Consider the following 26,733-nt stretch of genomic DNA (forward strand, 5'->3'; position numbering starts at 1 on the left):
TTCCCAAACATTTCCTCAACAAACACTTGTTAATGTGTCACACACATACACATTATTCACTAAACAGAGTTTGACACCAATTTGTCATTACAACAGAACACACACACCTGTGCAGGAGCTCACCAGGAAGAGTCATCATGTGACTAGTAAAGATAACAACTGCACAAAACACACCACTTTATACCTGGTTACACATTACAATGAGTGAAGTGATATATACCATACATGGCATATGGTGCAATCAAATTCTATGAGGGGCAGAAAACAACAACTACACCAACAATTTATGAAAAAATGTGAAAAGAAACATTGTTGAGAATTCAATTTGTAAGGAATGATTTTCTCTTGTGCATTCTTTTGATCACTTTATACGCTTACAATTATAAATCAACAAAAATTCACAACATCTTAATTTTTGCCATGTCATTCATAAAGTCATAATTATTGGAGGAAATCTGTAATTATTGCAGCTGAACATAATAGCTGGCATCTCTATAGTAGTACCATCATAAATGTCCACTGCCACTGTGACACTGGAGCCCATCCCCACCTTTCCACTTCCCCCTCTTCCTTCACAGTACCAACTTAAAATTAAGCATAATTCCCTGCCCCACCCTGAACTTGCTCACTTAAACTGCTTAACCACATTCAAACATCACCCACCTTTTTTTTTTACTCTGGATTTCAATATGACTTTTTTTACAAACAATTTTAATTACTTTGCAAAATTTGGTCATTAAAATGTGGAATAATTCAAAACAATTATTCCTCCAATATTTTCCATAAAATGTAAGGGAACATATTACCTTTCATGACAGCATTTAATAAATGCAGTTTTTACTAAGACTTTGACTTGTGAAAACTACATTTTCATGATATAGGGAAACAAGATTTGGGGAAAAAAATTAAGTTTGTAAAACATGAAAAAATTTATTATTCTGTCAACTAATATCCAATATAAACAATATAAGACAGCTGTACACTTCATGAGAATAAAAATTACAAATCTTTCACATTTCCAGAAGTACATGGCAAACAACAAAATTCAGACAAACTATATCTGGCAAGGGAGACAGTACTTGCAGACTGTGTCTTGTGCAAAAACTGTCATAGAGTTCACACGTAAATTCAAAGATGCTTTTCAACACATACAAAATCTTTCCTCCATTTCCATTTGTACATTTGAATGAATGATGGTATATGTTAACCATCAACCTGAAGTTCTTTTTCCACTTCTTCCATAAATACACTTCATAAACTGCACACAGAAGTCAATAGTGCCTCATAACGTGTCTTGTACCAATATTGTGTGCAAGTAGCGAAGATCTTCATGCTTAAAATGTGTGTTATTATGGAAGAATATCACACACCAAGAGATAAGCATGGGACCAAGTGAGAGCAAATTGATTCTCTCAAAATGGCTGCAATTGCACTGCTGACTACCACTGTTTTCCTTAGTTAATTGATAACAGTGCTATTTTGCCAAAAGACGTTTTACTCACACCAGCCTTCCTTGAATGACCTGGCACTGTTATGAACTAATACTACCTTCACTTGAATGTCGTCTCATACTCTTGTGATGCTTTCTCCGTTTTTCCCTGTGTCGACTGCCAGGGTCCAACTGGGGCCTGAAAGAGCAGATTTCTCACAAATTATTTTTTGTAGTTCAGTCCAAAACTAAAAGGACTCCACAACAAACACAACAAACTAAGAGAGGCTTAAGAATTCTTTATGGTTGTGGACATGATACAATGATTTGCCACCATACTTCCAAGAAGCAAAAATAGTTCTCTTTGCTGAAGGTGCAAGTATTTCCTACTACTCGTATTTACTCAAATCTAAGCCGCACTCAAATCTAAGCCGCCCCTGAAAAATGAGACTCGAAATCAAGGAAAAAAAAATTTCTCGAATCTAAGCCGCACCTGAAATTTGAGACTCGAAATTCAAGGGGAGAGAAAAGTTTTAGGCCGCACCTCCAAATCGAAACAAAGTTGGTCCATTGTAATGAGAGACACAATTTAGGTCGAATGAATGACGATACAGCTACAGTAGTTTGGTTCGAGTCGTAAGCTTAGCAGTTAAGCTTTACCAGGTAGCCACTGCTATGCATCAGGCGCTCTGTCTGTATTTATACGGATACCCTTCCTTTTTCACGTGCTTCATCCGGTTTGAATTGATTGCTTATTTTTCTTTGATCTGATATGTGCCGTTCTCTTTGTTATAGGTGTTTACGTCACTCTTAGCTGAAAATGCATTACTGTACTGTGTCGTGCATTGTTTGTTGCATTCTGATCATGAGTGTTTACGGCCTGACGGCGCTCGCGGCATGGCTTGCTTTTGTGCGCGCTACCGCCGCTTACAATTTTAAAAAAGAGAGAGGAATCGTCGCATTAGCGAAACAATGGCAAGAGACTGTTATTTGTTGTTACTTACACTGCTGCTTTCTTTAATAATGATCAAGAAGAACCAAATAATAGACTGCGTATGATAGCTGTTCTGAACGAGAGCGTAGCGAAAATTTTTCTCCGTTTGAAAATCTTTGCAGACACCTCTTTACTACATTACATTCTGCACAGAATTTAGTCATCTTACATTTAAAAATCTAGTCAATTGCCGTGCTTCATTTCTGACTCTATCGCTATTAGGCATAAGAATAATAAAATATAAACATGACATGATATGTATATTCTTCCAAGTTTGCTGTTGTCTCACTCTAGTTTCTTAATTTATTAGGCAAACGGGATTTAAATGAGATAGCAGCAAACACGAAAGAATACATGGCAAAATGTTTATATTCGTATTATTCTTATGGTGAAGTGAATACTGCATGTGATTCACAATTCATAAAAGTTTCTATTAGCAACCATCTCTTCTCACAGGTAAGAAAAAATTCAGAACGTATAGTTGGCAATATTGACAACATCCAAACAGTCTTGCCAGTCGGATTTTCGTAGTACATTGAAATGCTGCTACATTCGAAAATGAACAATACGGAAACTCAGGGCAGAGAAAAAAGCTCGTCTTACACCTTTCTTTCTTTCTTCTTTTTGTGTGTGTGTGTGTGTGTGTGTGTGTGTGTGTGTGTGTGTGTGTGTGTGTGTAGAGCTACATATATTCGACGGAGAAGTTAGTTGTGGCGGCACCTACCAACATTTTTCAGAACTTCCATTTACTTTGCACTCGATTCTAAGCTGCAGGCGGTTTTTTGGATTACAAAAAGCGGAAAAAAATTGCAGCTTAGATTCGAGTAAATACGGTAGTCAAGTCTAATGAAGAAACTTCAATACTTAAACAAAATTTTCTTGAAAATAATAGGTAACCTGCAAATGGACTGTCACTGGATTTGGATAAAATACAATAAACGCAACAGCGCCTGACCACACTATTAGAAATAAGGCATGAAGCTAATACAATAACGGAAACATAATAAAGTAGTAGCAGTAGTAGCAGCAGTAGTAGCTTTATTCATCCGTAGATCTCTTTTAAATACTAAATTGTGAAGTGTTTACATTGATAACAACATGAACTGGAAGTCACAAGTTAATGTATTTACCAGAGTATAAAACAACCCTGAATGTAATATGAACACCCCCCCCCCCCCCCATTTTAAGAGGTTTCTCAAGAAAAACTTATTTTTAACATATTCTGAGTAATCAAAGTTACAAATTGTTTTATTGACAAAGTATCTGTCTAAAACCTTAGCACTGCAACTATAATAAATTTAGGCCATTTATTGATTACCTGCATTTTCATAGTACAAGAAGAAATAAAATAAACAAAAAAAAGGTTACATTAATTTTTATCTTCACAACCTGTTTTTGCTTATAATCCTGTCATCTGGGGTATCACTAATTCTGTTAAATTTGTATTTTTGTTGTTGTTAATATTTGGCTGTTCTTTCCAAATGTATTAAGATTTTTTTATGTGGTGGTTACTATGGGACCTAAGAACACAGCTTTTTTTCCCAAACACATGTTTGATTTCACTTCTATACTGATGTGAGAATGTTACAAGAGAATGTTACAATCTTCCTTGCTTCCAAACACATCATCTGCCAGTCGCTCTCTCACTTGCTGCCTAGAACCAGCAGCTGATACACCCCCTTTTCTTTCCCACCATACCTCACAGTCAGTGTTGACAACACTGCTGTAGGAAGTTAAGTAGGCCACTGGCCCCTACCTAGATTTTCATTGTCCAATTTTGAAGTCAATTCAAATGGATTCAGGCAAACTGCGGTTTAAACGTGGTAGATGTTCATAAAAAGAAGCCAAATAGGCAGTACAGATTCCCTTGATTGTCAGGACGCCAAAATCTGCTGCCTGCTCACCATCTCCTCCCCACACTCATCCTAGTTCTCAGCCAAACTGGCATGACTGTTGCCCCCTCCAACCATTCCATAATGCTATGCTTGAGCAACTGTGAAACACAGACTACAATATCTTTTACAGTGCAGGTCATATGAAACAACAAAAACTAATATATAAATAAAAGAGCTCAATCAAGATTAATTTGAATACTCAAACTTTCGCTCATCCCGCGATCTAGTGACATCTGTCGGTGCCATCTCCATGATGGGTCTTGCCACTGTAATTTATTCTCACTGTAACAATTACAGACAGTTTAATATAATTTATTTTGTTGTTTAGACATTTGATTCTGGATTAATTTTGTTTCTTGCTTCATCTGAATATCACCATCCTGATCTACAGCTGATTAAAATTATATAATGCTTTTACCTGGTATTCTAATACATGAGCAGCAGCCGAATTTCTCATTTGCAATGTATTTCGTAAATCATTAAAGTCCCTCTTAAACAAATAAAATATTCACTTGCATTCAGAATCAAGAAAGTTTCCTGATGGACAAAATTTTCCCCTTTCAATATTACTCTTACCAGTACTTGAAAAGTGTCATAAATGTTTGGATACAATATCCATTCAGGTATGAGAACTTTTAGAGCAAAACTGTTCAAATCTAGCAAGAGTTCACAAGATGATAGAATTTAATGCTATATCCTCTTGCGTTTCACAAGGCTGTTAAATTTTAAGCAGAGCAACAGATTGTTGCAGTGGCTGATTCATAGTTTCTCATGTATCTCTTGCACTGGCACTGCATGAATCAAATGTCACACAGATTGTTTGGGCAAGGTCAATATTGTATTGAGTGTTTTACTGTATTGGGGAAATCACGAGGCTGTTTGAGCACAAGTATCATTTGCCCAACCTACCTTTCTGCTTTCTTCAAATATATCTGCATGTGACCTCAATACAGCCAAAGCTTGACTTGTAAATGTAAAATGACCCCTTTATCAATCTATTAAATAATGTAACAATTTTGACCTCAGCAGCAACACCGTAATCTGCAAATCCAAAATGACACTATATTTTTTGACTGATGATTTTTGGGAAAAAATGTCATCTTATAATTAAGTAAATACAGTATATATCTTCTTGAACCTTTAAATCCTGCAACATTTGTGTTCTGATAGTGGAGATGAAAATGCCACAAAACTGACTTATTTTTCCTTGTTTTCAGTCACAGATGTTTCAATGGCATCATATTCTGTCGCATTATGCATGACGTTTCAATTTATTACTTCAGAGCTACTAACTCTATTTGCAACGATAAATTTCACATACAGTATCCACATATGGCTCTAAATGCACTTACACAATTATAACAGGCTACCACACATAGTTTAGAAGATTTGATGTCACAAACTCTCAGATACCTGAAAAACTTCCGCATTGTGCTTGATGTTGAAATTTATTACTTCTTTGCTACTAACTCTATTCACAACACATTTTGCAGATGGTATCCACATATGCTGCTGAATGTGCCTACAAAATTGTATCATTTTATAACATACAGATCAGGAGATATGACATCATGAACACTGAGATGCGTGAATGGGGAAAACAATAGCCATCTACGAAGAGACAATGCTGTAGGGACGTTTACAAAATCACGTTGTAAACTCGTGAAGTGGCTGTACTTATACATTTTTACATTACACATATTTCTTTGTATGACTGTTTCATAATATCAATGATGTTTTCATGAATACAAAGTAATGATTTTTTTTTTCAATATTACACAATACGCATGTTTTTGTTTCTAATATAAAATTGGCAAAATGAATACCTGGGCAGTGCCATGTCAGCAAGTCGTATTACACAACTGTCAAAGACATATTTGTGGCTGAATAATTCTCTCGTGTTTCTCAACAATGAGTAGAACTTTACTTTCAGTGCTACCATTATCAGAAACATCACTCATACTGGATGTTTCTAATGTCAAGCAAATACCTATGAATTCCTTAGCCTTTATTATTCCTGCTTGCATGCTGGCCTGTGCGGAGCCAGGCACTCATAGGCACAAGTGGGGAGGGATGAGCAAAAGTCTGACATGGAGGCAGCCAAGCAGCAATATTGGAGGCTACTGGTAGTTCCGCACTGGCTGGTGAATACATGCAGGCAGGGTCAGCAATGTTGTTAGCACATGCACAGAATGTGTGTCAGAGGACTGTCTGGTGTGTAGCCTACACTAGCTGTGCTTGCTCCCTATGGAGCAGTGCTGCACCAGCACATCTTAGTTATTTCCAACTAGTAAGCTCAGAGTGGTTTTCAAATGTTATACCATTTATGCAAAAGTGGGTTTGGCTATAATATTTTGTCAGTAAATTTTGATTATGGGCTTTTCTCTCACATTTGGCAATGAAGTAGCAATAGTTCAAGTTTACAAAAAGGTAATCTAAAATTTTTCAGATTTTGTCCTTATTTCCCAACTGACATCTATTATACACATTGCTCAACAAAAGTAAATTTAAAATAACTATTGTCAAATTCTGACCAAAATGAAGTGCACAGTTTCATAGGAAGCATGCTGATATGTTTGCAACTCTAATGCAGGAATATCAGTTTGACAGCTGTTACATGTTTTGTCCCTCTTGTGTACTTTTGATGTAACACCAGCTTCCAAGTTAATGAGCAGGAAGTAATTCCATTATACAGTGTATTTTCAAGCCCGTATTTTTGTAAATACACAAGAAAGGATTTCAAATGCGAGTTAAATTATAATAGTGGGGAAATTGATGATCTAACTTGGAATGAAGTGGAAGAAGCCATAAAGAGGATGAAAGAGGGCAAGGCACCAGGTTGGGACGAAGTAACAGTGGATATGATACGAGCAGCAGGAGAAGTAGGAACCCAGTGGCTATACAGAGTGCTGAGGGTGGTGTGGAAGGAGAACAGAATTCCTGAGGATTGGAAGAAAGGAATTATAGTCCCGATCTTCAAGAAAGGGGATAAAAGGAGATGTGAGAACTACAGAGGAATCACCCTGCTATGCCACTGTGGAAAAATCTATGAAAAGATCCTGGAGAAGAGAATAAGAAGCAGTATTGAAAGTAGACTGCAAGAGGAGCAGTACGGTTTCAGACCGGGAAGATCAACAACGGACCTCATATTTGCGGTAAGGCAACTGCATGAAAGGCACTATGAGTACGGGAAGGACTTAATCATGGCCTTTTTAGATATTGAGAAGGCGTATGACAGTATCTGTAGGGACAAGCTCTGGGATGTGCTGAACGCAAAAGGGATAGATGAAGAGATAACACGAAAAGTCAGAAAAATGTATGAGGGAAGTGAGAGTTGTGTGAAAGTGGGGAGGGAACGTACTGCATGGTTCAAGCTGGAAAATGGGCTGCGACAGGGAAGTGCACTTTCGCCTTTATAGTTTATGATTGTTATGGATGAAATCCTACAGCAAGTATCAGATGCAATTGGAGATCATAAAATGAAAGCAGTGCTTTTTGCCGATGACCTGATGCTATGGGGAAATTGCGAGAAGGAGGTGCAAGAGCAGTTAGATGCATGGGAGGCAACGGCAGCACAATATGGAATGCATTTCTCTGCAAAGAAAAGTGAAATAATTGTCACAACAAGGAAGAAGAATAGGCCAAATGTGGATATAACTTGTGGAGGGGAAAAACTACAAGTGGTAGAGAACTTCAAGTACCTGGGAAGCATGATTGAAAGTAAGGGGGGAAACGCAATGGAAATAAATGAAAGGTGCAGAAAAGCAGGGCAGTTCTACAAATGCATTAGGGGGCTTATTTGGAGCAAGGAGGTGCCACAGAAATCCAAGGGAATTATATATCGAACCTACTTTGTCCCCATATTGACATACGGAAGTGAGACATGGGTAATGCACAAAAGCGACAAAAGTAGAATACAGGCTAGTGAAATGAAGTTCCAGAGGAGCAGGTTGAGTGTAACAAGACGAGACAGATTGCGAAATGTGTATGTGAGGGAAAGACTAAAGGAGGAACCAGTACAGGACAGGATAGAAAAATCAAGACTGCAGTGGTATGGACACATGAAGAGAATGGATGAGGGAAGAATTCCAAAGAGGATGTTTGATCTGCAACTGGAGGGGAAGAGGCCCAGAGGAAGACCAAGAGATAGATGGGTGAAGGGAGTGCAGGAATGTGTGACGAGAAGAGGAGAGAACTGGACGAAGGTGGAAGAGGGGGAATGGTGGAAAGACAGAACACGATGGAGAGGCTTGTGTTCCCGACAGACCCAGCCAGTGGCTGGAAACTGTCCAAGATGATGATGATGAAAACTGATAGGTTTGCTACCCGCAAGTGAAGCTAACATCTCTCATGTCATTCATAGAATCACCCAAATTATAAAGTAATTCACAAAATGCGCAATAGTATATTTTATTTTTGCAGCTACTATGCAGAAACTGTATTTTCCATGGGTCACTTACCTTTCTCTTTCTTTCCTTTTAAGTTTTCTTGGCTTATCATGTTCCTCATGTTTGTGTCGATGTTTATGGGGGGAGGATCCTTTCTTGTGTCGACTACTGTAATGTACAATTAGCAGCAATTACAACAATGCAAGTATGAAACTTTGAGTAACAGAAGCGACAATGAAAATATTACAGCTAAATAAAAAGAGTTATGCATCAGCACACACTACTTTCAAGCAAACCAATCAGGTAGCAAGAGTGCCAGAGTGCCAAAAGCTCACACTTTATAACAAATGTGGTGTTTCATAAAATTTTGCTGCACATATTGAATGTACGCAACACATTTCACCCATCTGAAATATTTATATCACAAGTAGGCACATTAATTATTTTTTAAAACTGGATACAAAGCAAGGGGAGACAAACGTAATTCAGGATCTAAGTCATTAAGAGGGCCATTTAGTCTTGACATACAAAAAGCACTTTAGAAAAATGAAACTGTTTGCACTGTGGGTATTATGGAAATATTAAAACAACGTAGCCAACAGCAACCCCCCTCCCCATCACAATTTGCTTCCAATGTAGTAACAGAGTAAAAAGATGCAGCAAACTGAGAAAATTGGCAAAATGTAATTTTCTTTCAAATGGACACTGCATTATTTTTTTGTAAAGGCAGTAATCACAGGATTAATTTTTGATACACAACAAAGTTACATGCAAATTCACTTGCAAATAGCAATAAACAACGTAATACACACACTGTGGGTGAAGCAGGTGGAATTCACACAAACATTTATTATCAAGTTAATTTTAGTACTACTTGCTGTCAATAAGCTCAGAGGAATACCTGTTCATTTCAGATTAATGACACACTATGACAGAGCTGCTAATGAGCAGACAAAATATGTCCAATCTTTTTTGTTTGAATATCAACCAAATACGTACACTACTTTCTGGTAAATCAATAACAAGCCACACCTTCATGTTCTTCTAATATACAGACTACAGAGACAGTTTATCCTGCCTTTATATATCATTTCTACTCCCTCCAAGGCACATATTGTTTTGTTTGTATGCTTCTACCCTAACTGTTTGTCCCTCCAAAGGGGTTCTGTGTGTACTTGGAACTCTGTATATTAGGAAGCACTTCACGTCTTTAAGATATGGTTAAAACAAAACACTAGTACTATATCCACTTTGTAGACTGATACTCCATAGGGGGGTTGCTGGGAATGGTGTAATACACAAAACTCCTTAGGGCAATTCACAGTATTCTCCGCACAGAGCATCAAGTTAAACTGTGTGTATAGTACATGCCTACAAAAAAAGAGATGATTAGTGAAGACATCAGCAATGAGAAACCATGAGAAATAATATCAAAATATTCCAATCCAGCCAACTGTATATCTGAAAATTTCTGGTAAATAATATGACAACAATTCCCACTGGTTATCACTGTTAGCATTCAACTGCGATTCTTATACATATTTTAACAACGCGTTTCAAGAGACAATGCTCTCATCATCAGGTTGTAAAATCTATGTCATGAAATTAAACGGACTAAAAAGACAAAATACCATCACCAATAGTTGGGAAGTCCATAGAGCAAAACAGAATTAAAAGTATATTGGACTGTGGGTCCTCGTCTTACATTGAAGTTGTTGACACAAGTCAATGGCCGTCCCATAGCTACCAAATATGCTGTCGACTGCGCGTTTAAAGTCGCATGCCTGCCCTAAAATAATTCTAAAAACCCACTAAAAAATCTCATTTCTTTAAAGTTATCTTGTACATTTAGGATATTGCTTTGTTTCTTTTCATGGATAGCTATCTCGAATTCTAACCACATACCTGCTGAATCGTACGCAAAGCATACATACAAACTAGATAATAAAATCATGAACTCCCAGTCCACCAGTGAACCTGTATACCTTACCACATGGCTCAATCCTTGGACCCTTTCTCTTCCTTATACATATTAACGACATTGCACAACCCATTAACTCCCATATTGAAAGCTATGCAGATGACACATCAATCTTATTCTATGGAAGTGAATCTAATGAGCTAGAATCTCTTGCTTCTAGAGGTGTAACAGAAGTAACAAAATACTTCAATGATCAGGGACTCAAGGTGAATGTCTTCAAATCTCAACTACTGACACTTAAAACAGGCAGTTTTCATCACAACAATATGAATGGTGTGTAATATTTCTGCAACAGAAAATGGTAACTGTAAATTTCTGGGTGTGTATGTTGATGAAAATTTGTGGTGGATATACCACATTAATTTCGTATGCAGAAAAGTCAGTAGTGCCATGTATCTCCTCAGCCAGCTCGCAAAGATAGTTCCCAGCCAAGCACTGAAATTAGTATATTATGGAACACTTTAACCCTTTCTCAATTATGGAACTGAACTATGGGGATGTACAGCAGATGTATATTTAAAAAGAATACTACTACTACTACAGAAAAGAACAGTAAGACATATATATGGGATGGGACATAGAGATTCATGTCGTGAAGTGTTTGTGCAGCACAAATATCTGACAATATATTCACTGTACATCTTCAAAATAGTTGTATTTTTTATAAGTCAACCAACAGAAGCTATCAAGGACAGTGATGTACATGATCACAACACTAGAACAAAGTGTAACTATTTCCGTAACAGAACAACGTTAAAAATGACACAGAATTCCATATATCAGTGGTTTCATTTGGTATAAGAAGCTACCAAACGCTCTAGGAAAATACATGGGAAATGTTTTTAAAACAAAATTAAAATCTTTTCTAATGGAAAAATGTTTATATTCTTTCAACGAATATTAAGATAGTGATTGTAACATGAGGCATTAGCATATCACTTGTAATGTGATAAATGTAAAAAACAGACATAAGAAGCAACAGCTACAGAATATAGTGCATTTTATAAATGTAAATATAACCATAGTATTAAGTCTGACATTCGCAAAAGCCATCATTACGACGGCTACAAAAGCCATCATTACGACGGCTCCACGCAAAGAAAATGTAAATAAATAAATAAATAAATAAAAAGCTAAGGTGAGAGGGCCGAGAATGACCTTCAAAATCCATTTCTATGTACTACACAAAGTATAGTAACACTCCAATTGTTAATTAGAGATGTCCTCCCCACCCACTGCCTTATTATATCTGTGTGCAAGAGAGGGACATTGCAGCTAAATTTAAAAAAACAAAGATGATGTAACTTACCAAACGAAAGTGCTGGCATGTTGAAGGACACACAAACAAACACAATCATACACACAAAATTCTAGCTTTCGCAAACAACGGTTGCTTCATCGGGGGGGGGGGGGGGGGGGGGGGGGGGGGGGGGGGGGGGAACGAAAGGATGTGGGTTTTAAGGGAGAGGGCAAGGAGTCATTCCAATCCCGGGAGCGGAAAGACTTACCTTAGGGGGAAAAAAGGACAGGTATACACTCGCACACACATCCATATGCAACCACACATACACAGACACAAACACAAACAGACATTTGTAAAGGCAAAGAGATTCGGCAGAGATGTCAGTTGAGGCGGAAATACAGAGGCAAAGATGTTGTTGAAAGACAGGTGAGGTATGAGCGGCGGCAACTTGAAATTAGCGGAGGTTGAGGCCTGGCCGACAACGTGAAGAGAGGATATACTGAAGGCCAAGTTCCCATCTCTGGAGTTCTGACAGGTTGGTGTTAGTGGGAAGTATCCAGATAACCCGGACGGTGTAACACTGTGCCAAGATGTGCTGGCCGTGCACCAAGGCATGATTAGCCACAGGGTGATCCTCATTACCAACGAACACTGTCTGCCTGTGTCCATTCATGCGAATGGACAGTTCGTTGCTGGTCATTCTCACATAGACAGCTTCACAGTGTAGGCAGATCAGTTGGTAAATCACGTGGGTGCTTTCACACGTGGCTCTGCCTTTCATCGTGTACACCTTCCGGGTTACAGGACTGGAGTAGGTGGTGGTGGGAGGGTGCATGGGACAGGTTTTACACCGGGGGTGGTTACAAGGGTAGGAGCCAAAGGGTAGGGAAGGTGGTTTGGGGATTTCACAGGGATGAACTAAGTGGTTATGAAGGTTAGGTGGACGGCGGAAAGACACTCTTGGTGGAGTGGGGAGGATTTCATGAAGGATGGATCTCATTTCAGGGTAGGATTTGAGGAAGTCGTATCCCTGCTAGAGAGCCACATTCAGAGTCTGATCCAGTCCCGGAAAGTATCCTGTCACAAGTGGGGCACTTTTGGGGTTCTTCTGTGGGAGGTTCCGGGTTTGAGGGGATGAGGAAGTGGCTCTGGTTATTTGCTTCTGTACCAGGTCAACCCATTACATGCAGTCTCCCATCCTTCAACAAAGACACCAACCACTTTCTCGAACGCATGGAATCCTTACCCAGTCTGTTACCCTGGAAACCATCCTTGTAACCATTGATGCCACTTCCTTATACACAAATATTCCGCACGTCCAGGGCCTCGCTGCGATGGAGCACTTCCTTTCACACCGATCACCTGCCACCCTACCTAAAACCTCTTTCCTCATTACCTTAGCCAGCTTCATGCTGACCTACAACTTCTTCACTTTCGAAGGCCAGACATACCAACAATTAAAGGGAACAGCCATGGGTACCAGGATGGCCCCCTCGTACGCCAACCTATTCATGGGTCGCTTAGAGGACGCCTTCTTGGTTACCCAGGCCTGCCAACCCAAAGTTTGGTACAGATTTATTGATGACATCTTCATGATCTGGACTCACACTGAAGAAGAACTCCAGAATTTCCTCTCCAACCTCAACTCCTTTGGTTCCATCAGGTTCACCTGGTCCTACTCCAAATCCCATGCCACTTTCCTTGACGTTGACCTCCACCTGTCCAATGGCCAGCTTCACACGTCCGTCCACATCAAACCCACCAACAAGCAACAGTACCTCCATTATGACAGCTGCCACCCATTCCACATCAAACGGTCCCTTCCCTAAAGCATAGGTCTTCGTGGCAAATGAATCTGCTCCAGTCCAGAATCCCTGAACCATTACACCAACAACCTGAAAACAGCTTTCGCATCCCGCAACTACCCTCCCGACCTGGTACAGAAGCAAATAACCAGAGCCACTTCCTCATCTCCTCGAACCCAGAACCTCCCACAGAAGAACCCCAAAAGTGCCCCACTTGTGACAGGATACTTTCCGGGACTGGATCAGACTCTGAATGTGGCTCTCCAGCAGGGATACGACTTCCTCAAATCCTGCCCTGAAATTAGATCCATCCTTCATGAAATCCTCCCCACTCCACCAAGAGTGTCTTTCCACCGTCCACCTAACCTTCGTAGCCTCTTAGTTCATCCCTATGAAATCCCCTACCCCCTGGCTCCTACCCCTGTAACCGCCCCCAGTGTAAAACCTGTCCCATGCACCCTCCCACCACCACCTACTCCAGTCCTGTAACCCGGAAGGTGTACACGATCAAAGGCAGAGCCACGTGTGAAAGCACCCACGTGATTTATCAACTGACCTGCCTACACTGTGAAGCTTTCTATGTGGGAATGACCAGCAACAAACTGTCCATTCGCATGAATGGACACAGGCAGACAGTGTTTGTTGGTAATGAGGATCACCCTGTGGCTAAACATGCCTTGGTGCACGGCCAGCACATCTTGGCACAGTGTTACACTGTCCGGGTAATCTGGATACTTCCCACTAACACCAACCTCTCAGAACTCCGGAGATGGGAACTTGCCCTTCAGTATATCATCTCTTCTCGTTATCCGCCAGGCCTCAATCTCTGCTGATTTCAATTTGCCGCCGCTCATACCTCACCTGTCTTTCAACAACATCTTTGGCTCTGTACTTCCGCCTCGACTGACATCTCTGCCCAAACTCTTTGCCTTTACAAATGTCTGCTTGTGTCTGTGTATGTGTGGATGTATATGGGTGTGTGTGAGTGTATACCTGTCCTCTTTTTCTCCCCTAAGGTAAGTCTTTCCGCTCCCAGGATTGGAATGACTCCTTACCCTCTCCCCTAAAACCCACATCCTTTCGTCTTTCCCTCTCCTTCCCTCTTTCCTGATGAGGCAACAGTTTGTTGCGAAAGCTTGAATTTTGCGTGTGTTTGTGTGTCTATCGACCTGCCAGCACTTTTGTTCCGTAAGTTACATCATCTTTGTTTTTACCTTTCTGCACTAGTCTTCCACCTTGCACTCTAGGTGAAGTCCACAACATATAGATGCCATTACCACCCAACCAATATCTATCCATTGAAGTGAAACTATTCTGTCATCTCTCTGTTCAGGCTGTACTTATTCTTGGATCATACCAATTATTAAACTGAAACCAAAGAAATGCTTAAGCTCAACGTGATTCGTAAGCAATGATTTGCCACTTTTTTGCTATTGTATACATATCAGAGAATTCTGATGCAGAAGTAAAGATGTCTTCTGAGAAATACTGAGACCAGTGCTGCAAAGTGCTTTTCAACATCACTAGAACCCGAAAGGAAAATGTCATATTACCAACATGTGATGTGTGCTATGATATTTAAAATATTAACAGAATATACTAATGTACTTCACCTCTATACTGGTACCATCTGCAAAAAGAAAACTCTTCTCAACAAAATCCTTCTCTCTCTCGTAACCACCTCTGTCACTGCGTCACCTCAATTTATAAAGCTGAGGATTCACTTCATGAGACTTTTTAGAATTATACATTGTTATGAACATGCACCAAGAGATTGATTGGAAGAAATGTTTCCGATTCATTACTGCATTTGAGACAAGTTTCTTCATCACTGCCTTCTTCCGAAGATGTTTCTTTTATATCATTCACCAGCAGTTGTAGTAGAAATCAACATTAGTGAAGTCATCTTCAGACAAATCACTGTTGTCTGACATTTTGTTCAAAATATTAAGTATTTTACTTTCAGACAAAATACATTTTGATATTACAGAAGTGAAAACAATAATATCCCACTTACAAAAAAAATTTTTTTAATGTGAAAGTTAATTTCACAATTCTTAGCTCAGAATTAATACCAGCACTATTGTGCGGTTGAATGATAAGAATGGTAAAATCTAAACAAAATATGAACCCCCACAATAGTGTTGGTCATTATTTACTACACAAGAACTATCAATTTTGAACAGAAAAATGAAGAACAGTTTTAGTTATTACACCTATTTTGATAAGAAAACGTTAATATTGTCATTCTTTTAAGCACTATAATGAAAAATAATGAAACATCTTGTCTTGGTCTTATAAGAATGGACATGAGTCAATATGAGCCATAGATGTGAAAACAAGTCAAGAAAATATTACAAACTGACCCATCAAATGAAAGGGATATGAAACAGGCAGAATACCCTCAGACTTCAGAATGAATGTAATAATTGGCATTCCAAAGAAAGCAGGTGCTGGCACCAAAAATCTTGCCAAACTATCAGATTAATAAGTCATGCTTGCAATATATTGACATGGATCACTTAGGGAAGACTGATCTTTGAGATTGACTTCTACCAGTTTTTTAGTTTGACTTCCAGAGAAATGGAGGAACACATGAGAGAATAATGACCCTACACTTATAAGAGTAGTTAACGAAAGGCACACCTGCAGTTACCGCTTTTGTAGACTTCGAAAAAGTTTTTGACAATGTTGACTGGAATACACTTTTTAACACTTACCGTGCGGCTGCCGTAATATTACGTCGCGGGCGGAAACGAAGAAAATGCGGCCGCCGTAATATTACGTCCCGCCGCATTCTACATTGTTTTAGTGTTTCAAACGCATTGTTAGTGTTCCCGCTACAACCTGTAGGTCCTGTAATGCTTGTAGTTCATCATATTAGCGCTAGATCGCAGCACCTAGTGAGGTAATGCGATATATCCGTATATATTTCCGAACGAATTCACGTGTGTTTTTCACGCGTATGTTACGTGTTCTGTGGTGTCCTGTCATTTGTTTACCGTTGATTTTGGTGCTAGTATTTTGGTTTTAGCTTGTTTATCTTCTTTTTACTCACAATGGCAAGTGATGAGGATGCAAAACTTCGAAAAATGATTGAAGAAGTACTTGGTGAACCTACTGATGATGATTTTTCGGATTTCGATAGTGACAGTGATTACGAAATGCCGGAAAATAACGATAGTCCAGGTAAGTCTAACATCTAATTAAATCGATGCGGAACAAGACAGTTCATCTTGCAATTTGTTCTGTTACGTTCTGTATTATTTCAGACACGGATTTGTCGTTAGATGAAGGTGAGGCACCGCCTGTGTTCCACCCCACTCATCATCGAAAGAGGCCAAGATTGAGTAACATTTCACAGGATGACTGGACTATAGTGGATCAAACACCGAACATTTTGTTATTTACAAGGTCTCATGGTGTGCTAAATAATGTAGTACTCTGTCAGTCTAGTGAATATTTAGATTTTTTCTCATTTTATAAATGACAGGGTTATTTCAATTATGAAGGAACAAAGAAACCTATATGCTAGACAGAAGCTGGCCACACTGAGAGCACAAAACAAATTAGGACCCAATTCTAGATTCAAGCAGTGTGAGGACGCTAACAGTAGCTGAAACAAAGACGTTTCTGGCTATTATCCTCCACACGTCAATCAGTGAGAGGCCAAGTATGGCCAGTCACTGGTGCAGTGATCCAGTGGTTAGCTGCAATTTTTGCCCCAATGTTATGCCAAGGGGCAGATTTCTGAATATTTTGTCTATGTTCCACATAAATGACAATTCAAAGCAAAAAAAGTAAAGGTGAAGTATACTTTGATGCCCTTCATAAGGTCAGGCCTTTACTGGATGATTTGGTAAGGAATTTCAAAGAAAGTTATCAGCCAGGTGAAGTGCTAACCATTGATGAAGGTATGTGTCCTTTCAGAGGGTGTGTAGGTTTCAAAGTTTATATGGCTAATAAGCCAAACAAATATGGCATGAAGCTATACATTCTTGCAGAATCCAAAACTGGGTACATATACAACTTAGAAGTTTACCACGGAAGGGACGATAAACTGGACAACAGTGCTTCTGCAGTGGTAAAGCGATTGCTCGGCTCACTCCAAGGTAAGGGCCACACTGTATATGTTGACAGATTTTACACCAGTGTTACGCTAGCCGAAGAACTGGCTAGAGCCAACACTGGTCTTGTAGGGACTGTAATGCCAAACAGAAAAGGATTACCCAAGGCTCTCAAAGAGGGTAAACTCGAAAGGGTGAACAAATATTTCGCCGCAAGAACGATGTGCTAGCATTGCGATGGAAAGACAAGAGGGATGTGTGGATGACAAGTACCAGGCACACATCCTCAATGTTGCCTGTTGCTACAAGAGAAGGCAATGAGAAGTTGAAACCAGTGGCAGTGCTGGATTACAACAAACATAAAGCTGGTGTAGACCTTTTTGATCAGCGTCTTTCATATGGAGTACTTGATCACAAAACAGTGAAGTGGTGGAGAAAGCTTGCCTTCCACTGTATAATTATGGCAGTTTCAAATGGTTGTATTTTGCACAATTGCATCAATGAGAAGAAACTGAGCACTCCTAAGTTTATACAGGAGGTCTGCACTGCGTTAGTGTTACAGAGAGGAGAGAGAATTGAGGATTCTCATGGATCTGCAACGATTGCTTGATTGTCACAGAAACATTTTCCGAACCGTGTGGAAATGGCAGAAGGGAAGAAGAAAGCACAAAGACGTTGTGTAGTGTGTAGTGGAAAACAAAAGAACATTACTGGGAAAGCTGGGAGGAAAGTGCAGTGAGTGTAATGTAGGTTTGTGTGTCACCCCATGCTTCAAGCTTTATCACACTGTGGTTCATTATGCAAAATAGCTTATGTGTATGTAGCTATGCTTTATGTGCAAATAGTATAACAAATGTCTTTTCAGTGTCAAATGATCACTTTCCAAAATTTATTTCTTCTTTAAATTGAATAAAGTAGTAAAAATAAATTTTTGACAAAAATTTATTTTTGACAAAAATTTATTTTCACAAAATCGAGGAGAAATCAGCATCACTTCTTGGAAACAGTATATGCCCCCCATACACATGACTGTTAACACATGTAAAGTTGAAACCTTAAAGTTTTAAACCATACCTGTAGTTTTTATGTATCTCTAACTAAATGTCCTTTACAGCTATTTAAAGTCTGTTGAAAATAGAAAACAAATCAGCCAGCACACAGGGAGTGGCATGCAGTTAAGGGCTTAGCATGGCAAGTGTTAAAATGTTGATGGTAGCTTGGATCAAATACAGGGAGCAAAATGTTATTTACTACTTGCAGAGAATCCACACTGCATTTATACGAGTTGGACATGAAAGGGAAGCCATAGTTGAGAAGTGAGGGAGACAGGATTGTAGCCTATCCTTGAGGTTATTCAATCTGCACACTAATTTTGAAGGAAAGCAAGGGTACATCTGGAAAGAGCATTAGAGCTCAAGGAGAAGAAATAAAAACCTTTCAGTTTGCAAATGACACCGTAATTCTATCCAGTGGCTATGGACTTGGAATAGCAGTTGAATGGAAGATGCTGTCTTGAAAAGAGATTATACGATGAACATCAACAAAAGTAAAACAAAGGTAATGAAACATGACAAACCAATCAGGCGGTGCTGAAGAAATTAGTTTAGGAAGTAAGACATTCAAAGTAGTAGATGAGGTTTTGTTATTTGGGCAGCATAAAACTGTCGATGGCTAAAATATGGAAGATATAAAATGCAAACTGGCAACAGCAAGAATGGATTTTCTGAAACAGAAAAATTCATTGACATCTAATACAAATTTAAGTCAGATGTGGACAACAGGCAATTCAGACAAGAGGGGAATATAAGCTTTTGATATGTGGTGCTACAGAAGATTCAGTGTTGGAGGAAGGTTCCTGTAGAAGGTAAATTAAAGGAGACATGGTATTTGCAGCAAGTTGGCTGGTTGTGAAAACAGTTTGGCAGTGGCCATTCATCCTGGTGGACAGCTGGTTGGTAGTCATACCAACATAAAAGGCTATACAGTGTTCGCATTAGAGTTGGTATATGACATGGCTGCTTTCACAGGTGGCCCAGCCTCTGAAGGGGTCAGATAAGCCTGCGACAGAACTGGAGTGGGTGGTTTGAAGTGTGTGGTTTGGGCAGGTCTTGCACCTAGGTCTGCCACAGGGATCTCTGTGCCATCTGTAAAAGCAGCCATGTCATATATCAACTCTGCTGCAATACTGCAAAGCCTTTTGTATTGCTATGACTACCAACAAGCTGTCCACGAAGATGAATGCTCATCATCAAACTGTTGTCAAGAACAAAGCTGACCACCTGTTGGCACAACATATAGCTGAGCACACCATGCTCAGTTTCAATGGTTGCTTCAAAACCTAAGCCATCTGGATCCTTCCCTCCATAACCAGATTCTCTGAACTATGCAGATACAAGTTACACTTACAACACATCCTCCGCTCCTGTAATTGTTCTAGCCTCAATCTCAGGTAACCCATTGTCGCTGCACCCTCCACCCAACAGTTTCCACTTCCTCTGTCCTGTCACCTCCTCCCAACTCACGTCCCCACATAGCCTACTTCCCTTCCTAGCTGACAAACTAGCCTCCCTCCTAGCCGCTAGCCACCCACCCCTAGTCCCTCTCACCACCTCTCTTTCCCTCTACCCACACCACCCAACACTATTCCCACTACAACCAGCCCATTTGCCATGGAATAGAAACTGGGAAGAGGTGTAAGACAAGGTGGTTGTTTATCACCAACACTGTTCAATATATATCTGGAGGAAATTATTAGCCGAAGTTTTGATGGAAGGGGAGGAGCTTGTATAGGGGGTCAGAGAGTGGAGTGTATAAGGTTTGCAGACGACATAGTTGTGATGGCAGAGAGTGCAAGAGAGATGGAACAAATGTTAAATGATCTAAACACAAAATTAGAAGAATATGGAAGGAAGATTAACAAGAAGAAAACGAAAAGCATGGTAAAGCGGAGAAAATGCTGTATGAAAATAGGGGGAGAGGAAATAGAGCAAGTGACTGACTTCAATTACTTGGGAAGTGTAATAATGGATGATATGTAATGCTCAATAGAAATTAGGAAAAGAATTGCAATGGTAAAGAGGGATTCAAGATGAAACAGAAATTACCTTGCGGACCACTAAACAAAGATATGAGGAAAAGACTTGTCAAATGTTACATCTGGAGTGTTGCACTATATGGTGCGAAGACTTGGACATTTAGGAAGGAAGATGAACGAAGATTGGAGGCACTACAGATGTGGATATGGAGAAGAATGGAAAAATTGAAATGGGCGGACCGAGTAAGGAATGACGAAGTATTAAGAAGAGTTGGAGAAGAAAGAAACATACTGAAAGTTATCAGAAATAGAAAACGAACTGGATTGGACATTGTTTGAGGAGGGACTGTTTATTGAAGGAAGGAATAGAAGGAATGGTGGAGGGAAAAAGGGAAAGAGGAAAAACAAGATATCAAATGCTGGACAATATAAAAGGAGACAAATATCCAGAAATGAAAAGACAGGCTATGGACAGACAAGAGTGGAAGAGGCTTAACCCATGACAAGACCTGCCGTAAGGCAGAATACCATGCTACTACTCTGCCGCGGAATAGCATTAGCACTGTCAGTCTAGCTGGCACCATGTAGCTCATCAAAGAAAAACTCCAAAAGCTAGAAAGTTTTCCTTTTTTGTGTGTGATTATCGAAAAGCCAAAGCTTCCACTTTTCAGTGATTGGTCTCCTTTAAGCTTCAATTATTTACAAATTCTGAAGATTGGATGTGTAGATGAATTACAAATGAGGATGTACTGAATTTAATTGGGGAAAAAAGAAATGTATGCCAGAACTTGAGTAAATAAGGGTTCAACTGATAGGATACATCCTGTGGCATGAAGGAACTGTTAGTCTGGTAAAGAAAGAACGTGTATGGGAGGGGGGGGGGGGGGGGGCGTAAAATTGTAGGAGGAGACTAAATACAGTAAGCAGGTTCACATGGAGGTAGGCTGCAGTAGTTACACAGAGATGAACAGGCTTGCACAGGATAGACTAGCATGGACAGCTGCATCAAAGTCTTCGGCCTGAACATCTCCACCACAACAACATGAAATCTGCATGTAAGCTATAACCTAAAAACAAAAGTATTAATGTTGTTCTAGATACTAATATAACAGTTGTATCCACCATGAAAACCAGGCAGAAGTTGTTTCGGCCAGATGCAGAATGGCCTTTGTTGTTGTTGTTGTGGTCTTCAGTCCTGAGACTGCTTTGATGCAGCTCTCCATTATCAATAATTTTCTCCTATGTTGTTACATGTTACACAAGAACATACAGAAAGTATAAACTGGACCTAAATAAGAAGACAGGGATTACAGCTGAAGGAAAATGGCAAACTTATTTTTTTTAATGGAACATTAATTTGTAAATAGCATTAAGAAGGATGGCATACTGAAGGAACTGAAAATGAAATGATCATATGGCATTGATGGCATTGTTGGCCAGGAGGCCCCATTCGACGGAGTTCGGCCGCCATATTACAAGTCCTCTTTAATTGACGCCACATCAGCAACTTGCAAGTCAAAGATGATGAAAATGATGATGGACACACAACACCCAGTCCCCTGCCAGGAATCGAACCCAGGCCCCCTGTGTGGTAGGTGGTAACACTACCGCTACGCTACGGAGGTGGACACGGGAGGAACTATAACCTGTAGAATGTAAACAGAAGCCAAGTCTCAAACCATATAAAAGTTGTGATATGGGAAATTTAATGAAAACAATGAGCGGCAGTAAATGAAATTAGAGCTGAATTGTTGCTCTTTGACAATGTTTCAGTATATAAAGTGAATCAATAAACAACAGACTTTGTTGACCACATATCCATTTTATCTGTTGGTCCACGAGTGGGTTAGTAGTTCAGACATGGTACATCAAATTAAAATTACTGCACAGGAAACCATTAAATTAATTTACCAATTTAGCATACTCACTCCCAAAATTTTGACAGCATATGTTCAAAATCAAGTAAAGGACTGTATTAATTCTTCCTGTGTATCACACACAATGATCATCACCAAAAAATACATGCAAATCAGACTCATAACATTACATACTTATTTTTCCTAAACACAATTCATGAATGAATCAGAGGGGAGACTGTAGACTAATTTTACTGGAAGACTATGTATCCTCCATCAAACAGTGAGTGGTTGAGTATAAATGTCAATGTTGGTGTGGATGTAGTTATTTTAAGTACCCTCTCAAACTCCCCACATTTCTTGAGTGTCATTAAAACAATGTATTAGCAGCAATGCCTGTCTGTAGATAATTATGGAACAACAGTATCGCACAATCCAAGTTAATGACATTCATCTTAGAGAAGGTGCTGCTGAACTCTTAGCCACACATTCAGTAAACAGTAGGAACTTAATACAAAAACATATAAAGAAATTAAGAGAGTATCAATAAATCACCTGTGATGTGACTCCTTTTTCCTCTTGTGTTTATGTCGAACTTGAGTTTCTCCCTCGCTCAAAGGCCTTGTATGTTCAGCGCTGGGACTGTGACTTGGAGCCTGCCGCTTCAGTTCTTCCTGTGCTGCTGGAAAAAATATGTATACTAAAACTACAAAAAAAAAAAGTATAATGAACTACAATAGCACTCTTCCTAGTTTTGAGAAATGTTACTTTTTTCATCATGGAGGAAAGTGGAGTAGGTTTCAGGTGGTTAGGAGGATGAGAAGGCCCGATTTGTTTTAAAGAGAAAGCAAGACATAAATTATGGTGGAGTTCTCAACAAGAGCAGGTGAAAGATAAATATATCAGTAAGCACTGCAATAGTTTCAGTCTAGAAATGGGAAAAACCCCAACAGACAGGCAGGGGACAAGATAAAGATGAAAAAACAATAAAGACGACAAAGAAAAAGCAAGAAACAGAATAAAAAGGGGGGGAAATAAATACATTGGGGGGGATTTTTTAAGAGAGACAGCATGTCCAGGTAAGCAGCTGGATGGGAGAGAATGTTGTAAAGAAAGTTTCCATCCTCAGGAAAACGAATTTCTTTCTTATCTAGAGAAAGTGCCAAATAACTGAGTCAGTCTGACGAGAAATCTAGTTATAATGCCAAGATCAACAACTTTCAGGTAATGCATCAATTCAGAAAATGACACAAATTATCAGTAAGAAAATAAAAGAAATCAACAACTGGCTCTGAACAATCGGTCACTGATGAGATCTATTTTTTTCTACTTTGCTTGTACAGTATATGCTGCATTGGTTCTGTGTAGTAATACACTATCTAATCCAAGTTTCATATCATGACTGAAAGCTTCTTTTATGTAAATGCAATCAACAATATAACATAAGAATCATCTTAATTTTTCAAGGAACTCCTCAACAGAATAGGAGTGACCCATTAGGAAAATCTTCAGTTTCAATCTGAGAGCCCAGGGACTGCTGCTAAGATTTTTGAATTCTTGTGGTAGCTTATTGAAAATGGATGCAGCGCAGTATACTGCACACCTTTCTGCCCAAGAGTTAAGGAAGTACATCCAAATGCAGGTTGGATTTCTGCCTAGTATTAACCGAGTGAAAGCTGCTTATTTTTGGGAATGAGCTGATACTGTTAACAAGAAACGACAATAAAGAATATACATATTGAGAGGCCAATGTCAGAATACCCAGACTAGTGAACAGGGGGCGATAAGAGGTTTGCGAACTTACACCTCTTATTTCCCAAACCGCCCGTTTCTGAGCCAAAAATATCCTTTTAGAATGGGAAGAGTTATCCCAAAAATATAATACCATACGACATAAGCGAATGAAAATAAGCAAAGTAGACTAATTTTCGTGTCAAACGATCACTTACTTCAGATACCGGTCAAATAATAAAATGGTAGCATTAAATCTTTGAAGAAGATCCTGAACTTGGCTTTCCACAACAGTTTACTATCTATTTCAACACCTAAAAATTTGAACTGTTCAGTTTCACTAACCATATACCCACTCTGTGAAATTAACATGTCAGGTTTTGTTGAATTGTGTGTTAAAAACTGTAAAAACTGAGTCTTACTGTGATTTAGCATTAGTTTATTTTCTACAAGCCATAAATTTATGTCATGAACTGCACTATTTGAAACCGAGCCAATGTTGCACACATCATCATTTACTACCAAGCTAGTGTCATCAGCAAACAGAAATATTTTAGAGTTACCTGTAACACTAGAGGGCATATCATTTATATACGTAAGTAACAGGAGTGGCCCCAACAATGATCCCTGGAGCACCCCCCACTTGACCATACCACACTCAGACCCCACATCACAGCCATTCTCAACACTGTAAATAATGACTTTTTGCTGTCTGTTGTTAAAGTATGAGGTGAACCTATTGTGAGCTACTCCTTGTATTCAATAATTGTCCAACTTCTGAAGCAACAGTTTGTGATCAGCACAATCAAATACCTTATTTAAATCAAAAATATGCCTAATGTTCGAAACCTTTAGTTTAACTGGTCCAGTACCTCACAGAGAAAAGAGAATATAGCATTTTCAGCTGTTAAACGACTTCTAAAGCCGAACTGTACATTAGCTAGCAAATTATGTGATATAAAATGATCAATTATCCTTACACACACAGCCTTTTTCAAAAACTTTATCAAACACTGAGGGCATAGAACTAGGTATAAAATTGTCTACATTATCCCTTTCTCCCTTTTTATAAAGAACATTTAATACTGAGTTCTTTAATCATTCATGGAACTGATGAAGTCTTAAGAAAAAAATTACAAATATGGCTACATACAGGGCTAAAATGTGCAGCACAGTATTGTAATATTCTGCTACATACTCCCATCATGTCTTCAGTGATTTAGTTATTGACTCAATTTCGCCCTTGTAAGTATCACAGAGGAGTATTTCGGAAATCCGCCTTGGAAAGACATTTTCAAAGAGAGTTATATGATTCCCTATTGAAACTAAGTTTTTATTTAATTCACCAGCAACATTCAGAAAGTGTTTGTTAAATACTACACATGTATCTGGCTTATCAGTAACACAAACATTTTTACTACATACTGACTTTATATTGTTGACATTGTGCTGCTGACCACACACTTCCTTCATAACTGACTATATGGTTTTAATGTTATCCTGTGAATTTGCTATTCTATTTGGGTACCCCATACTCTTTGCCTTCCTAGTAACATTTTTCAGCACCTTACAGTACTGTTTGTAATGGGCTACTCTAGCTTGGTTGTGACTACTTCTAACATTTTGAAGTAATTCCCACTTTGTTCTACATGAAATTCTTATCCCACTAGTCTGCCACCCACAATGCCTTTTACTGCTAGTATCCTGTTTATGTTCTAATGGAAGGCAGCTTTCAAAGAGCATGAGAAATGTGATAAGGAAATAATCACATTTGTCAGCTATGTTAGCGGCACTATAAACATCCTGCCACTGTTGCTCCTTAATGAGGTTTACAAAACTCTCTATTGCTGTAGGATTAGCTTTTCTACATAGTTTGTAATTATATATAACATTTGTTTGAATACAAAAATCGTTTAGTGTTAAAATTTGTGCATCATGGTTTGAAAGGCCATTCGTCCTTTTACTCAAAGAATGCCCATCTAGTAATGAAGAATGAATAAAAATATTGTATATAGCTGTGCTACTGTTCCCCTGCACCCTGGTTGGAAAAAAATACAGTCTGCATCACATCATATGAATTTAGAAGATATTCCACCATTCCTTTTCTTGCACAACCACATACAAAATTAATATTGAAGTCACCACATACAACAAATTTTTGGTACTTTATAGAAAGTGAAGCAAGAGCCCTCTCTATCTTGAGCAGAAATTCTCTCTCTCTCAAGTCAGAGTTAGGAGACCTATAAATAACAACAATTAGAAGCTTAGTTTCACTAAATTCAACTGCCCCTGCACAACATTCAAATACCT

At 39.0% G+C, this 26,733-nt stretch overlaps 1 protein-coding gene across 3 annotated transcripts in view; it reads right to left on the reverse strand.

The window, feature by feature from the left end:
* Nucleotides 1-919: 919 nt before the first annotated feature.
* The window catches only part of LOC126202892 (splicing factor, suppressor of white-apricot homolog), a 158,858-nt gene continuing 133,044 nt past the window's right edge, over nt 920-26,733 (reverse strand). Inside the window, exons 13-15 of one of the 3 annotated variants that reach the window (XM_049936965.1) lie at nt 23,248-23,374; nt 8,779-8,874; nt 920-1,628 (exon numbers count right to left, since the gene is read on the reverse strand). In XM_049936965.1, coding sequence (XP_049792922.1) covers nt 1,532-1,628; nt 8,779-8,874; nt 23,248-23,374 — 320 coding nt within the window. In that variant the 3' untranslated portion in view covers nt 920-1,531. The remainder of the gene's footprint in view (nt 1,629-8,778; nt 8,875-23,247; nt 23,375-26,733) is intronic. The other 2 variants (XM_049936962.1, XM_049936964.1) reach the window with 2 other exon arrangements.

This window comes from Schistocerca nitens, chromosome 9, assembly GCF_023898315.1.
Source record: "Schistocerca nitens isolate TAMUIC-IGC-003100 chromosome 9, iqSchNite1.1, whole genome shotgun sequence".
In the NCBI taxonomy this organism is placed as follows: domain Eukaryota; kingdom Metazoa; phylum Arthropoda; class Insecta; order Orthoptera; family Acrididae; genus Schistocerca; species Schistocerca nitens.